Source organism: Pelodiscus sinensis, chromosome 7 (genome assembly GCF_052426305.1).
Source record: "Pelodiscus sinensis isolate ZL-2025 chromosome 7, ASM5242630v1, whole genome shotgun sequence".
Taxonomy (NCBI): Eukaryota; Metazoa; Chordata; order Testudines; family Trionychidae; genus Pelodiscus; species Pelodiscus sinensis.
Window position 1 is genome coordinate 654,798 of NC_143058.1, and position 15,089 is coordinate 669,886.

Genomic DNA, 15,089 nt, shown 5'->3' on the forward strand with positions numbered 1-15,089 from the left:
CTGACCCACAGAGACCCATGGGGCCTAGCACCCCTCCCCCACCACACACACGTACCCCCAGCCCTGCAGGCCGGCGACCCTGACCCACAGAGACCCATGGAGCCTAGCACCCCCCCACACACACGTACCCCCAGCCCTGCACGGCCGGCGTGCCTGACCCACAGAGACCCATGGAGCCTAGCACCCCCCCACACACACGTACCCCCTGCCCTGCACGGCCGGCGTGCCTGACCCACAGAGACCCATGGGGCCTAGCACCCCCTCCCCACCACACAGACGTACCCCCAGCCCTGCAGGCCGGCGTGCCTGACCCACAGAGACCCACCGAGCCTAGCACCCCTCCCCACCACACACACGTACCCCCAGCCCTGCACGGCCGGCGACCCTGACCCACAGAGACCCATGGGGCCTAGCACCCCCTCCCCACCACACACACGTACCCCCAGCCCTGCACGGCCGGCGTGCCTGACCCACAGAGACCCACCGGGCCTAGCACCCCTCCCCACCACACACACGTACCCCCAGCCCTGCACGGCCGGTGTGCCTGACCCACAGAGACCCATGGGGCCTAGCACCCCCTCCCCACCACACACACGTACCCCCAGCCCTGCACGGCCGGCGTGCCTGACCCACAGAGACCCATGGGGCCTAGCACCCCTCCCCACCACACACACGTACCCCCAGCCCTGCACGGCCAGCGTGCCTGACCCACAGAGACCCATGGGGCCTAGCACCCCCTCCCCACCACACACACGTACCCCCAGCCCTGCACGGCCGGCGTGCCTGACCCACAGAGACCCACCGGGCCTAGCACCCCCTCCCCACCACACACACAAACCCCCAGCCCTGCCCTGCACGGCCGGCGTGCCTGACCCACAGAGACCCATGGGGCCTAGCACCCCCTCCCCACCACACACACGTACCCCCAGCCCTGCATGGCCGGCGTGCCTGACCCACAGAGACCCATGGGGCCTAGCACCCCTCCCCACCACACACACGTACCCCCTGCCCTGCACGGCCGGCGTGCCTGACCCACAGAGACCTGCACCCCCCCACACACACACAAACCCCCAGCCCTGCCCTGCACGGCCGGCGTGCCTGACCCGAGATCCACAGGGCCTGTCACCCCCCCGCACAGGTACCCCCAGCCGGCCGGCGAGCCTGACCCACAGAGACCTGCGGGGTCTCGCTCTCCCATTTATCCGGTGCCAGGGCGTGTGCAGCTTCTTGTGCCAATGGCGTCAGTTTCTCATTGTCTGGTTTTCTACCTGACAGTCCAGTATTTGCACCGTCTGTCCGGTAGAAAAATTCAGAAAATACCGGCCACGTGCCACGTGCACTGCACTGTTCGGTGTGGTCTGAATTCCCGGCAGGGCGCAGGGCGGGGGTGGGGGGGCAACTGGCAGGCGGGGCCGCGATCGGCGCTGGGAGCTCTGTGTCACCTGCAAGAGCCGGGCAGGGTGGGGCAGGGCTGGGGCCGGGACTCCCTCCCGCCGGTTTTTGCAGGTGACACAGAGCTCCCAGTGCCGATCGCGGCCCCGCTCCCCTTTCCTCCCGTGGCCCTGGCCCCCCAGCTCTGCTTGCCAGCCCCCCTTCCTCCTGTCCAACCCCATGGCCCCCGATCTCCCCCCAGCTCTGCTTGCCAGCCCCCCTTCCTCCTGTCCAACCCCATGGCCCCCGATCTCCCCCCCAGCTCTGCTTGCCAGCCCCCCTTCCTCCTGTCCAACCCCATGGCCCCCGATCTCCCCCCAGCTCTGCTTGCCAGCCCCCCCTTCCTCCTGTCCAACCCCATGGCCCCCGATCTCCCCCCAGCTCTGCTTGCCAGCCCCCCTTCCTCCTGTCCAACCCCATGGCCCCCGATCTCCCCCCAGCTCTGCTTGCCAGCCCCCCTTCCTCCTGTCCAACCCCATGGCCCCCGATCTCCCCCCAGCTCTGCTTGCCAGCCCCCCTTCCTCCTGTCCAACCCCATGGCCCCCGATCTCCCCCCAGCTCTGCTTGCCAGCCCCCCTTCCTCCTGTCCAACCCCATGGCCCCCGATCTCCCCCCAGCTCTGCTTGCCAGCCCCCCTTCCTCCTGTCCAACCCCATGGCCCCCGATCTCCCCCCCAGCTCTGCTTGCCAGCCCCCCTTCCTCCTGTCCAACCCCATGGCCCCCGATCTCCCCCCCAGCTCTGCTTGCCAGCCCCACGGCCCCCTGGACACACCCCCCCCCCCGCAAGCTCTGCTTCCCGTCCCCTCTTCCTTTCCCCCCCTTCCTCCCGTCTAACCCCGCTGCCCCCAGACCCCCCACTAGCTCTGCTTCCCGCCCCGCCCCCCTCCCGACTGGTTCCCTCCCCCATGATCAAGTGTGTCCATTTTTTTGGTGGGGTCTACCTGGCAACCCTAATTTCCACCTGCCTAGGCGCTCCAGCCATGGGCCAGGACTGGCCCTGCCACGCTGGGGGTCGCGTGGCTGTCAGGCCAAAGGCCCCAGAGCTGACAGGACCAGGCAAGAGGCAGCAGACAGCTGCTGCGGGCTGGGGAGCACAGGGGGACAGGCAGGGCTGGTTGAGTTGTGTAGACCCGGGTGCCCCCAGGGGTACGAGAAGCTTGTCAAGGAGGGACGGGGAATATTTGGTAAATAACTAGATTAGCCTCATTGAAATATTCCAGAAGCAGTCGTGTGAGTGAAAAGAGTTGTGGATTCTAGAGTCTAGAATGGGAGGACAGCCGGGGGGGGAGAGGGGGGGTTACTAGAAGCCAAGGGGTGTGGGACTGAAAAAGGTTGGGAACCCTGCTGCAGAGTATCAGAGGGGGAGCCGTGTTAGTCTGAGTCTGCAAAAGCGGCGAGGATCCTGTGGCACCTTACAGACTAACTGAAGTGTAGGAGCATAAGCTTTCGTGGGCAAAGACCCACTTCCTCAGATGCATGTAGTGGAAATTTCCAGAGGCAGGAATAAATATGCAGGCCAGGATCAGGCTGGAGATGACGAGGTGGATCCAGTCAAGGAGGATGAGGCCCACTTCTAGTAGCTGATCTGGAGGTGTGAATTCCAAGAGAAGAGAAGCTGCTTTTGTAGTTAGCAAGCCATTCACAGTCTTTGTTTAATCCAGAGCTGATTGTGTCAAATTGCAGATGAACTGGAGCTCAGCAGTTTCTCTTTGAAGTCTGGTCCTGAAGTTTGTTTGCTGCAGGATGGCCACCTTTACATCTGCTACTGTGTAGAGACTGGAGTGTGGGGGACAGCAGGGGTCTCACAGCCCCAGCCCCAGCCCGTGGCCAGGGGAGATGAGCAGGGAAGGAACCAGGGGGCTGTGGCTGGGGGGAGTCCCAGGAGCTGGGGACTCTGGTGTGGGGGGAGTCCCAGGAACTGGGGGCTCTGTGGGGGAGAAGGAGTCCCAGGAGCTGGGGGCTCTGGGTGGGGGGGAGAAGGAGTCCCAGGAGCTGGGGGCTCTGGGTGGGGAGAAGGAGTCCCAGGAGCTGGGGGCTCTGGGTGGGGGAAGGAGTCCCAGGAGCTGGGGGCTCTGGGTGGGGGGGGAGTCCCAGGAGCTGGGGGCTCTGGGTGGGGGAAGGAGTCCCAGGAGCTGGGGGCTCTGGGTGGGGGGGAGGAGTCCCAGGAGCTGGGGGCTCTGGGTGGGGGGGAGTCCCAGGAGCTGGGGGCTCTGGGTGGGGGAGAAGGAGTCCCAGGAGCTAGCTCTGGGTGGGGGGGAGAAGGAGTCCCAGGAGCCAGGGGGCTCTGGGTGGGGGAGAAGGAGTCCCAGGAGCCAGGGCCTGGGGGGGGAGAAGGAGTCCCAGGAGCTGGGGGCTCTGGGTGGGGAGGAGGAGTCCCAGGAGCTGGGGGCTCTGAGGGGAGAAGGAGTCCCAGGAGCTGGGGGCCTGGGGGAGAAGGAGTCCCAGGAGCTGGGGGCCTGGGGTGGGGAGAAGGAGTCCCAGGAGCTGGGAGCTCTGGGGGTGGGGAAGAAGGAGTCCCAGGAGCTGGGAGCCTGGGGGGATAGAAGGAGTCCCAGGAGCTGGGGGCTCTGGGGGGAGAAGGAGTCCCAGGAGCTGGGAGCCCTGGGGCATGGGGGAAGAAGGAGTCCCAGGAGCTGGGAGCCTGGGGGGGGGAAGGGGAGTCCCAGGAGCTGGGGGCTCTGGGGGGGGGGAGAAGGAGACCCAGGGAGCTGGGGCTCTGGGGGGGGGAGAAGGAGTCCCAGGAGCTGGGGGCTCTGGGGGTGGGAGAAGGAGTCCCAGGAGCTGGGGGCCTGGGGGGGGAGAAGGAGTCCCAGGAGCTGGGGGCTCGGGGGGGGGAGAAGGAGTCCCAGGAGCTGGGGGCCCTGGGGGGGGGGGAGAAGGAGTCCCAGGAGCTGGGGGCCTGGGGGTGGGGAGAAGGAGACCCAGGAGCTGGGACCCGGGGGGGGGGGGGAGGGAGGAGTCCCAGGAGCTGGGGGCTCTGGGGGTGGGAGGAGTCCCAGGAGCCGGGGATTCGGGGGTGGGGGGTGGGAGAAGGAGTCCCAGGAGCTGGGGGCTCTGGGGGGGGGGGTAGGAGGAGGAGTCCCAGGAGCTGGGGACTCGGGGGGGGGAGGAGTCCCAGGAGCTGGGGGCCTGGGGTGGGAGAAGGAGTCCCAGGAGCTGGGGGCTCGGGGGGGTAGGAGAAGGAGTCCCAGGAGCTGGGATTCGGGGGTGGGGGTGGGGAGAAGGAGTCCCAGGAGCTGGGGGCTCGGGGGGTAGGAGAAGGAGTCCCAGGAGCTGGGGGCTCGGGGGGGGGAGAAGGAGTCCCAGGAGCTGGGGGCTCGGGGGGGGGGTAGGAGAAGGAGTCCCAGGAGCTGGGGGCTCGGGGGGGGGAGAAGGAGTCCCAGGAGCTGGGGGCTCTGAGGGGGAGAAGGAGTCCCAGGAGCTGGGGGCTCTGGGGGTGGAGAAGGAGTCCCAGGAGCTGGGGGCTCTGGGGGGGGAGAAGGAGTCCCAGGAGCTGGGGGCTCGGGGGTAGAGGAGGAGTCCCAGGAGCTGGGGGACTGGGGGGGGGGAGGGAGTCCCAGGAGCTGGGGGCTCTGGGGGTGGGAGAAGGAGTCCCAGGAGCTGGGGGCTCGGGGGGGGGGGAGGAGTCCCAGGAGCTGGGGGCCTGGGGGGGGAGAAGGAGTCCCAGGAGCTGGGGGCTCTGGGGGGGGGAGAAGGAGTCCCAGGAGCTGGGGGCTCGGGGGAAGAAGGAGTCCCAGGAGCTGGGGCCTGGGGGGGGGGAGAAGGAGTCCCAGGAGCTGGGGGCTCGGGGGGGGGGGGAGAAGGAGTCCCAGGAGCTGGGGGCTCTGGGGGGGGGGAGAAGGAGTCCCAGGAGCCGGGGGGGGGTGCCCTGCGGACCTGGGGCAGTTGAGTGGGGCTGTCCCTTGGGCAGATGTGGGGCCGGCAGGGAGTGTCCTGGGGGAGCTGGTGGGGAGGGGGAGGGGTGGGGGATGTCCTGGGGGCGGGGGGGGGCGCTGGGGCTCCAGGCGCCGCACGAGTCCGGCTAACTACACGCGTGTAGCAACGCGGTTGGCGGTGGGACGGGCCCGCCCGTGGGCGGGGACTGGGGCCGGGTCCCGCTTTGTTCGGCGGGCGGGAGCCAGACGCGGCGCTTTGTCCCGCGGAGCGAGCCCGGCCCTGGTGAGCGGGGTCCGGGTCCGTGCGGGGTCGAGGTGAGCCGGGTGCCGGCGGGGGCGGGGGCAGGCGGGGTCCCGGCGGGGTCCTGGCGGGGGGGGGGGGCGGTGCGGGTGCGGGGTCCCGGCGGGGTCCCGGCGGGGGGGGCGGGCGGGGCGCGGGGTCCCGGCGGGGTCCCGGCGGGGGGGGGGCGGAGCGGGGTGGGGGTCCGGGCGGGGGGGGGCGGGAGCGGGGTGCCGGGTCCCGGCGGGGGAGGGGTGCGGGGTCCCGGCGCGGGCTGAGTGTGGCTCTCGCGGTGGAGTGGCCTCGGGGCGGGGAGCCGCGCATTCCGTGGCAGCATGAGCGCCCCCCCCCGCCCCCACACACGGGGCTGCTGCTGCTGCTGCGAGGGGCCCTTGGGCGGGGATCGCGGGGGCGGTCAGTTAGCTCTGGGGCCAGGTGGGGGCCAGGCGGGGGGCTCTGGGGCCAGGTGGGGGCCAGGCGGGGGGCTCTGGGGCCAGGTGGGGGCCAGGGGGGGGGCTCTGGGGCCAGGTGGGGGCCAGGTGGGGGGGGCTCTGGGGCCAGGTGGGGGCCGGGGGGGGGCTCTGGGGCCAGGCGGGGGGGGGGCTCTCGGGCCAGGGGGGGCCAGGTGGGGGGGCTTCCAGGTGGGGGGGGCCCTGGGGCCAAGGCGGGGGGGCTCTGGGACCAGGTGGGGGCCAGGCGGGGGCTCTGGGGCCAGGTGGGGGCCAGGCGGGGGGGCTCTGGGGCCAGGTGGGGGCCAGGCGGGGGGGCTCTGGGGCCAGGGGTGGGGGGGGGCTCTGGGGCCAGGGGGGGCTCTGGGGCCAGGTGGGGGCCGGGGGGGCTCTGGGGCCAGGCGGGGGGCTCTGGGGCCAGGTGGGGGCCGGGGGGGGGCTCTGGGGCCAGGGTGGGGGGCTCTGGGCCCGGCAGGTCCATGTGGCGCCCTGGCCCCGGTTACCTGACACCGGGCGGGCGGGGCTGTTGGCGGGGCCGCAGGGGACAAGGGGCTTTGTGTGAATGTGGAAAATCTGGCCTGGCCCTGCAGTGAGGACGTGTGTGGGGCCCGCGGAGCCCCCCCCCAGCTCCATGCTCTGTGCCCCGCGGAGCCCCCCCCCCCCAGCTCCATGCTCTGTGCCCCGCGGAGCCCCCCCCCAGCTCCATGCTCTGTGCCCCGCGGAGCCCCCCCCCAGCTCCATGCTCTGTGCCCCGCGGAGCCCCCCCCCCCAGCTCCATGCTCTGTGCCCCGCGGAGCCCCCCCCCCAGCTCCATGCTCTGTGCCCTGCGGAGCCCCCCCCCCCAGCTCCATGCTCTGTGCCCCGCGGAGCCCCCCCCCAGCTCCATGCTCGGTGCCCCGCGGAGCCCCCCCCCAGCTCCATGCTCGGTGCCCCGCGGAGCCCCCCCCCAGCTCCATGCTCGGTGCCCCGCGGAGCCCCCCCCCAGCTCCATGCTCTGTGCCCCGCGGAGCCCCCCCCAGCTCCATGCTCTGTGCCCCGCGGAGCCCCCCCAGCTCCATGCTCGGTGCCCCGCGGAGCCCCCCCCCCAGCTCCATGCTCGGTGCCCCGCGGAGCCCCCCCCCAGCTCCATGCTCTGTGCCCCGCGGAGCCCCCCCCCAGCTCCATGCTCTGTGCCCCGCGGAGCCCCCCCCCCAGCTCCATGCTCGGTGCCCCGCGGAGCCCCCCCCCCCCCCCCAGCCCATGCTCAGGTGCCCCGCGGAGCCCCCCCCCCAGCTCCATGCTCGGTGCCCCGCGGAGCCCCCCCCAGCTCCATGCTCTGTGCCCCGCGGAGCCCCCCCAGCTCCATGCTCGGTGCCCCGCGGAGCCCCCCCCCCCAGCTCCATGCTCGGTGCCCCACGGAGCCCCCCCCCCCCCCCAGCTCCATGCTCGGTGCCCCGCGGAGCCCCCCCCCCAGCTCCATGCTCGGTGCCCCGCGGAGCCCCCCCCCCCAGCTCCATGCTCTGTGCCCCGCGGAGCCCCCCCCAGCTCCATGCTCGGTGCCCCGCGGAGCCCCCCCCAGCTCCATGCTCTGTGCCCCGCGGAGCCCCCCCCAGCTCCATGCTCGGTGCCCCGCGGAGCCCCCCCCCAGCTCCATGCTCGGTGCCCCATGAGCGCCCCCCCCAGCTCCATGCTCTGTGCCCCGCGGAGCCCCCCCCCAGCTCCATGCTCTGTGCCCCGCGGAGCCCCCCCCCAGCTCCATGCTCTGTGCCCCGCGGAGCCCCCCCCAGCTCCATGCTCGGTGCCCCGCGGAGCCCCCCCCAGCTCCATGCTCGGTGCCCCGCGGAGCCCCCCCAGCTCCATGCTCTGTGCCCCGCGGAGCCCCCCCCAGCTCCATGCTCTGTGCCCCGCGGAGCCCCCCCCAGCTCCATGCTCGGTGCCCCGCGGAGCCCCCCCCCAGCTCCATGCTCGGTGCCCCGCGGAGCCCCCCCCAGCTCCATGCTCGGTGCCCCGCGGAGCCCCCCCCCAGCTCCATGCTCGGTGCCCCGCGGAGCCCCCCCCAGCTCCATGCTCTGTGCCCCGCGGAGCCCCCCCCAGCTCCATGCTCTGTGCCCCGCGGAGCCGCCCCCCCCCCCCCAGCTCCATGCTCTGTGCCCCGCGGGAGCCCCCCCAGCTCCATGCTCTGTGCCCCGCGGGCCGCCCCCCCCAGCTCCATGCTCTGTGCCCCGCGGAGCCCCCCCCCAGCTCCATGCTCTGTGCCCCGCGGAGCCGCCCCCCCCCAGCTCCATGCTCTGTGCCCCGCGGAGCCGCCCCCCCCCCAGCTCCATGCTCTGTGCCCCGCGGAGCCGCCCCCCCCAGCTCCATGCTCTGTGCCCCGCGGAGCCGCCCCCCCCCAGCTCCATGCTCTGTGCCCCGCGGAGCGCCCAGTGGACCTGCCGGGGGCTCCCATGCCAGCTGCGTTCAGGGCCCTTGGCGCCAGCCCCTGCGGGCAGCGCGCGGAGAGCCACGTGGTGCTCGGCCGGGCAGGGCTGGGTGTAGCAGGCAGCTTGCGCTGGTCTGACCCTGGTGCCTGCTCCTGCCCCCAGGGAGCTTTCCTGCCGCACTGGGGCGGGGGGCCAGGGCCCTTGTCCCGGCTGCAGCCCCTGGGGCGGGGGGGCCTGGCCTCTCCCCTGGGCAGGGCGAGGTGGGTCTGACGGTGGCCGCGGGCCCGGGGTCTCCATTGGGCTGCTGGGCGCACCGGAGACCTGTCTGCCTGCTCCCTCCCGCACCGGGCGCCAGGCCTGAGTTCCGGCTCGGCCACCTCTGGGTGCGGGGCCTGCCGGGCGTCTCCCTGGCCAGGGCCCCTCCGCCCATGGTGCACGCGCCCCGGCCCCGCTCCTCTCGCTGCACCTGTCCCCTTCCAGGCCCGCAGAGCCCTGTGGCCAGGCCAGACAGGAGCAGCACCTGGGCCGGGCTCTGCAGGGCCTGGAGCCGGCGGGGGCTGTCCTGCTGCCACCTTGGGCCGGGTGCCCCCTTTTCTACGCCTCCCGCCTCCCCAGTGTTTCAGGCGCACGTCCCCTCAGCCCCGGCCCTGCCCTGCCCCTTTGCCAGACAGCAAAGGGACCGTCCCCGAGCCAGCCCTGAGACCTCCCAGCGACCCCGGGATGGAGCCCCCTGGCTGGGTGGAGAATCCGCCCGTTGCGGGGCAGCTCCTGCCCGTGGTTAATGAGCCTCTGCTCGTTTGTGTCCAGCTGCTGGGATTTGTCCTGTCCCTCGGGAGCCCTGTGAGCCCGGCGTTGCCTGGGAGGGTAGACGCCGAGGCCCGTGGTGAGCCCTTCTCCGCAGGCCCCGCTCAGCCCCTGTCCCAGTGGGGTGCAGGAGCGGAGCCGGGGGACAGCGCGCCTTGTGCTACTCTCCTGAGGGCTGGCTGGCTCCATGGGGCAGGGAAGTCCGGGGATGGGCCCAGGCTGCTGGTGACCCAACCCCTGGGGGCTGGCCCCATTCTGCTGCTAGAAGAGGCTGAGGTGGGGGTGGTGCCCTGTGGGGTGTTTGGGGGAGCTGCTGGCCCCTGAGCAGCCTGGGGTAGGCTTCTGGCCGAGGGCCTGTGCGTGGCGGCTGGGGACGTGGGGGAGGGGAGAGGACAGCCACAGCATGATGGAGGGGCCCTACCGAGCGGGTGTGCGGGGCAGGGAGACGGGCCCAGGGTCGGAGGCTGGGACCTGGGTGAAGAGCAGGCGGGGCTGGGGCTGCAGCCAGGCAGGAGGGACACGGGCTTGGGGCTGTGGCAGGGACCCCTGCTTGTCGGTGGGTGAGCGGGCCGGGGTCTGTGTTCGCTCGGGGGCTTATTGGCTCCCCCTTGCGCTGCAGGGTCTGAGCCAGCTGCCCAGGCACGATGAGCTGGAGCTTCCTGACCCGGCTCCTGGAGGAGATCAACAACCACTCCACCTTCGTGGGCAAGGTCTGGCTCACGGTCCTCGTGGTCTTCCGCATCGTGCTGACGGCCGTGGGCGGCGAGTCCATCTACTACGACGAGCAGAGCAAGTTCGTGTGCAACACGCAGCAGCCGGGCTGCGAGAATGTCTGCTACGACGCCTTCGCCCCCCTCTCCCACGTCCGCTTCTGGATCTTCCAGATCATCATGGTGGCCACGCCCTCCGTCCTCTACCTGGGCTTCGCCATGCACCGCATCGCCCGGGCGCCGGGGGGCCGGGGCGCCAGGGGCCGGGCGGGGGCGCCCGTGGTGCGGCGGGGCGTGGGCCGGGACTACGAGGAGGCGGAGGAGGAGAACGAGGAGGATCCCATGATCTTCGAGGAGCTGGAGCTGGAGAGGGAGAAGGGCGGCGAGGGGGGCGAGAAGCACGACGGGCGCCGGCGCATTCGCCACGACGGGCTGATGAAGGCCTACGTGCTGCAGCTGCTGTGCCGCTCGGCGCTGGAGGTGGCCTTCCTCTTCGGGCAGTACGCGCTGTACCGCCTGGAGGTGAGCCCCTCCTACGTGTGCACCCGCAGCCCCTGCCCGCACACCGTGGACTGCTTCGTCTCCCGGCCCACCGAGAAGACCATCTTCCTGCTCGTCATGTACGCGGTCAGCGGGCTCTGCCTGTTCCTCAACCTCTGTGAGCTCTGCCACCTGGGCCTGGGCTGCCTCCGGGACGCTCTGGGCCAGGGCGGCGCCAGCCCCAGCCCCCCCCCCAGCCCCTCCGGGCCGCACTGCGCCAAGAAGGCCCCCAGCGCGCCCCCCACCTACCACTCGCTGAGGAAGGAGCCCCTGAAGGGCCAGCCGGCCTACAGGGAGTACCTGGCCAGCCCCGCGGCCGAGCGCCCCTGCGAGCACGGGCTGGACCGGCTGCACAAGCACCTGCGCCTGGCCCAGGAGCACCTGGAGATGGCCTTCCAGCTCCACCCCCCGCCGGAGACGGCCAGCCCCTCGCGCAGCAGCAGCCCTGAGGCCAACGGCCTGGCCGCCCAGCAGAACCGCCTCAACCTGGCTCACGAGAAGGAAGGGGTGGCTTGCGACAGAATTGCAGGTGAGGAAGGTCTAGGCCCGGCCCCCGGCGCCGGCTGGCCCGCCCCCCCCTCTCGGCCCGCCCCCCCGGCCCGCCTGCCTCTCGGCGCCCCCCCTCTCAGCGCCCCCCCCCCCGCCCGCCCGCCCGCCTCTCGGCGCCCCCCCCCCCCGCCCCCCCCCCGGCCCCCCCCCCCGCCCGCCCGCCTCTCGGCGCCCCCCCTCTCAGCGCCCCCCCCTCCCGGCCCGCCTGCCTCTCGGCTGCCCCCCTCCCGGCCCGCCCGCCTCTCGGCGCCCCCCCCCCCCGGCCCGCCCGCCTCTTGGGGTGTGTCTAGACTACAGGGTTTGTCGACAAAACTAGATCCGCGTCTGCGCTGTTCCTGAGTCACGGCGGAAACCTCATTCTCCGAGGAATGACGCCTTGTGTCCAGAGTCCTGTCGCCAGGAGGCGTTATTGCGGCTCGCTTTGTCAGCAGAACGGGATGTAGTGTAGACGTACCCTCGGCGACCCCCCTCCCGGCCCCCCCCCCCTCCCGGCCCGCCCGCCTCTCGGCCCCCCCCCCTCCCGGCCCGCCCGCCTCTCGGCCCCCCCCCCTCCCGGCCCGCCCGCCTCTCGGCGACCCCCCCCTCCCGGCCCGCCCGCCTCTCGGCGACCCCCCTCCCGGCCCGCCCGCCTCTCGGCGCCCCCGGCGTTCCTTGGGCAGGCGCTCTGACTCCTGACGGTGCTGTGGCAGGGCCCTAACGTGTGTCCCCTCCCCACAGGGCTGTGAGCGGCTGGGCCTCTCCAGGCGGCTGCAGATGGCAACAGGGAATTTGCTTCTGAGGAGACCACTGGAACGCGGACAGCCTGCGCGGGGGACACAGGGCCGGGCTGGGTGGAAGTGGCGGGCGGGGGAGAGACGTTCCTTCACTGTTTTTAGAAAAGGGAATCTTTTATTTTTGTACTTTTTATAAACTTGAGTGCACATGCCCCGTCCCAAGCACCTTCTGCCTGCGCCCTCCCTCTGCCCCAGCCCCAGCCAGCCCCATAGCGCCCCTCCGGCCCTGCCATGGGGAAGGACCTACGTGGAGGCAGATGATGCTTGGTTGCTTTCCCATGGGGGCAGTGAGCTGTCCCATGAGGTCCAGCGGGGCTGGGCCCGTGCGCACCATTCCCTTGGGTCCCTGCTCCCAGCGGGGTCTGTCTGCGCCCCAGTTGCGTGGCTGGGCTGGGGAGTCGTGCCATGTTGCAGGCAAACTGGGTGGCTGTGGGGCTCCGCTTATGGGGGGCCGTGCCTGTACCTAGGAGAGCTGTGGCCACGCAGCCTGTGAGCCCCCCTCCACCCAGTGCTCAGGAGGGGCTGGTGCAGGGGACTCGGGGGCAGCGCTGCACACTCCACCCCACGGACCCATGCCGCTTGTAAAGCAGGGTGTGGACGCAGCCCCCCCACGGCTCACGCTCGGACTAACTGCCAGGTGCATGCAGCCCCCCCCCACGGCTCTCACACAGCCCCCCCACGGCTCACGCTCAGACTAACTGCCGGGTGCACGCAGTTCCCCAAGGACAGGCTGCCGGGTGCACACAGCCCTCCCCTCCTCCCCCAGCTCGCACACAGGGGCAAACTGCTGGGGGAGGGGCTCTACCAGCGCCTGGTGCCTGCTGGGCCGGGGCAGAGGGACCAGACCCTGGGGTGCAGGGCCTTCGCCCAGCCTCTTCCCCTCCCTTTGCCTCTGGCTGGCTGATGCTTGAGCCGAAGCTGATGGCTGCATTCCAAGGCTCGGGTGTCCGGGCTGCCTGCCTGGCTGGGCTTGGATCCTGGGCTCTGAGCGAGGGAGGGGTCCTGGGGCCCAGGCCATGAGCTGCAGCAGAGCCGAGCGCTGGGAAGACGGGCCCATGGTCACTGCTGGCTCCATTTCGCTGTTGCCCTCCTGGCCGCGGCAAGGGCTGGCCCTGGTCGGAGCTGAGGGCAGAGTCCAGCCCTGCCTGCGGCCCCGGGGCCTCCGTCTGTTCCACTTGCCCTGGGAGCCCCCCAGGTAGCTCCTGCTGGGTGGGGGGGGGGGGGGCTGCATGCCCAGCCTGCCTGGCGCTTGCTCTGAAGTCTGGGCTGGCCTGGCAGTGAGCCGCCGGGAGGGGGGCCTGTGGGGCGGGCTCTGCCAGGGCCAGTTCCCTTTGTCCCAGCCCTGTCACTTCCTGGGGTGGGGTCACTGCCAAGGCTGCCCTCAGGCTGAGCAATATCCTGTGGTCCCAGGGCTCGGTCGGCTGAACCCAGAGAAGCTGGGCAGAGAAGGGGGCTCACGCCGGTTCCCCTGCCCGGGGCTCTCGGAGCAGCTGGGGGGGGGGGGACAGTGGCAGGGCCTGTTCCCTGGAGCAGGTTTGGCTGGTTGTGCAGCATGCTTCCCTGCCCCACCCTGCTTGGGCTAGAGCAGCTGCTGGCTGGGTAGGGGGAAGGAGCACATGGGGGGGGGGGGCTGCAGAGAATCCAGCAGGTGGGTGGGGAGGGAGAAGGTGCATGGGGGGGGGGGAGACAAGGAACACATGGGGGGGCTGCAGAGAATCCAGCAGGTGGGTGGGGAGGGAGAAGGTGGGGGGGGGGGGGGACAAGGAACACACGGGGGGGGGCTGCAGAGAATCCAGTGGGTGGGGAGGGAGAAGGCGCACGGGGGGGGAGACAAGGAACACACAGGGGGGCTGCAGAGAATCCAGTGGGTGGGGAGGGAGAAGGCGCATGGGGGGGGGGGAGACAAGGAACACACGGGGGGGCTGCAGAGAATCCAGTGGGTGGGGAGGGAGAAGGCGCACGGGGGGGGGGAGACAAGGAACACACGGGGGGGCTGCAGAGAATCCAGTGGGTGGGGAGGGAGAAGGCGCACGGGAGGGGGAGACAAGGAACACACGGGGGGGCTGCAGAGAATCCAGCAGGTGGGTGGGGAGGGAGAAGGCGCACGGGAGGGGGAGACAAGGAACACGGGGGGCTGCAGAGAATCCAGCAGGTGGGGAGGGGAGGGAGAAGGTGCAGATGGGGAGGGGGAGACAAGGAACACACGGGGGGGCTGCAGAGAATCCAGTGGGTGGGGAGGGAGAAGGCGCACGGGAGGGGGGGACAAGGAACACACGGGGGGGCTGCAGAGAATCCAGCAGGTGGGGAGGGGAGGGAGGGGGGGGAAGGTGCACGGGAGGGGGGGGGAGGGGGGGGGGACAAGGAACACACGGGGGGGCTGCAGAGAATCCAGTGGGTGGGGAGGGAGAAGGCGCACGGGGGGGGGGAGGGGGGGGCTGCAGATGTGGGAGGGAGAAGGGACACAGGAACACGGGGGGGGGGCTGCAGAGAATCCAGTGGGTGGGGAGGGAGAAGGCGCACGGGGGGGGGGGGGACAAGGAACACACGGGGGGGCTGCAGAGAATCCAGTGGGTGGGGAGGGAGAAGGCGCACGGGGGGGGGGACAAGGAACACACGGGGGGGCTGCAGAGAATCCAGTGGGTGGGGAGGGAGAAGGCGCACGGGGGGGGGACAAGGAACACACGGGGGGGCTGCAGAGAATCCAGTGGGTGGGGAGGGAGAAGGCGCACGGGGGGGGGACAAGGAACACACGGGGGGGCTGCAGAGAATCCAGTGGGTGGGGAGGGAGAAGGCGCACGGGGGGGGGGGGGACCAAGGAACACGGGGGGGGGGGACGGGGGGGGGGCTGCAGAGAATCCAGTGGGTGGGGAGGGAGAAGGCGCACGGGGGGGGGGGACAAGGAACACACGGGGGGGCTGCAGAGAATCCAGTGGGTGGGGAGGGAGAAGGCGCACGGGGGGGGGACAAGGAACACACGGGGGGGCTGCAGAGAATCCAGTGGGTGGGGAGGGAGAAGGCGCACGGGGGGGGGACAAGGAACACACGGGGGGGCTGCAGAGAATCCAGCAGATGGGGGTGTCGAGGGGTGACCCCACCAGCCAGATCAGGAGTGCAATGACCCCCACCCGCAGACCTGCCAGCCCTGGGGGTGAGAAGTGGCTCTGTCCTCATCCTTGGACTGAGGCACCCCCCGTCCCCCCTCCAGTGCCCGTCAGGCCCCTAGCTCTGCACAGGGAGCCCCCCCAGAATTCACTCTCCCCCCAGCCCTGAATAATTTTC

General features: G+C 71.6%; 1 protein-coding gene across 2 annotated transcripts; it reads left to right on the forward strand.

Annotated features, from left to right (window-relative positions):
• Nucleotides 1-5,461: 5,461 nt before the first annotated feature.
• LOC142823519 (gap junction gamma-1 protein-like) lies at nt 5,462-11,961 on the forward strand. 2 transcript variants are annotated; one of them, XM_089779577.1, is made up of 3 exons: nt 5,462-5,589; nt 9,858-11,017; nt 11,755-11,961. In XM_089779577.1, exons 2-3 carry the CDS (start codon nt 9,883-9,885, stop codon nt 11,760-11,762), a joined length of 1,143 nt encoding a protein of 380 aa, XP_089635703.1. In that variant the 5' UTR covers nt 5,462-5,589; nt 9,858-9,882; the 3' UTR covers nt 11,763-11,961. The 2 variants fall into 2 exon arrangements, with proteins under 2 accessions (XP_089635703.1, XP_075770729.2); XM_075914614.2 differs by having other exon boundaries at nt 5,473-5,621.
• The last annotated feature ends 3,128 nt before the right edge of the window (nt 11,962-15,089 follow it).

Bases quoted from the DNA above. Each gene is read 5' to 3' on its own strand.
- LOC142823519 (XM_089779577.1), top strand. From the start codon at position 9,883: ATGAGCTGGAGCTTCCTGACCCGGCTCCTGGAGGAGATCAACAACCAC.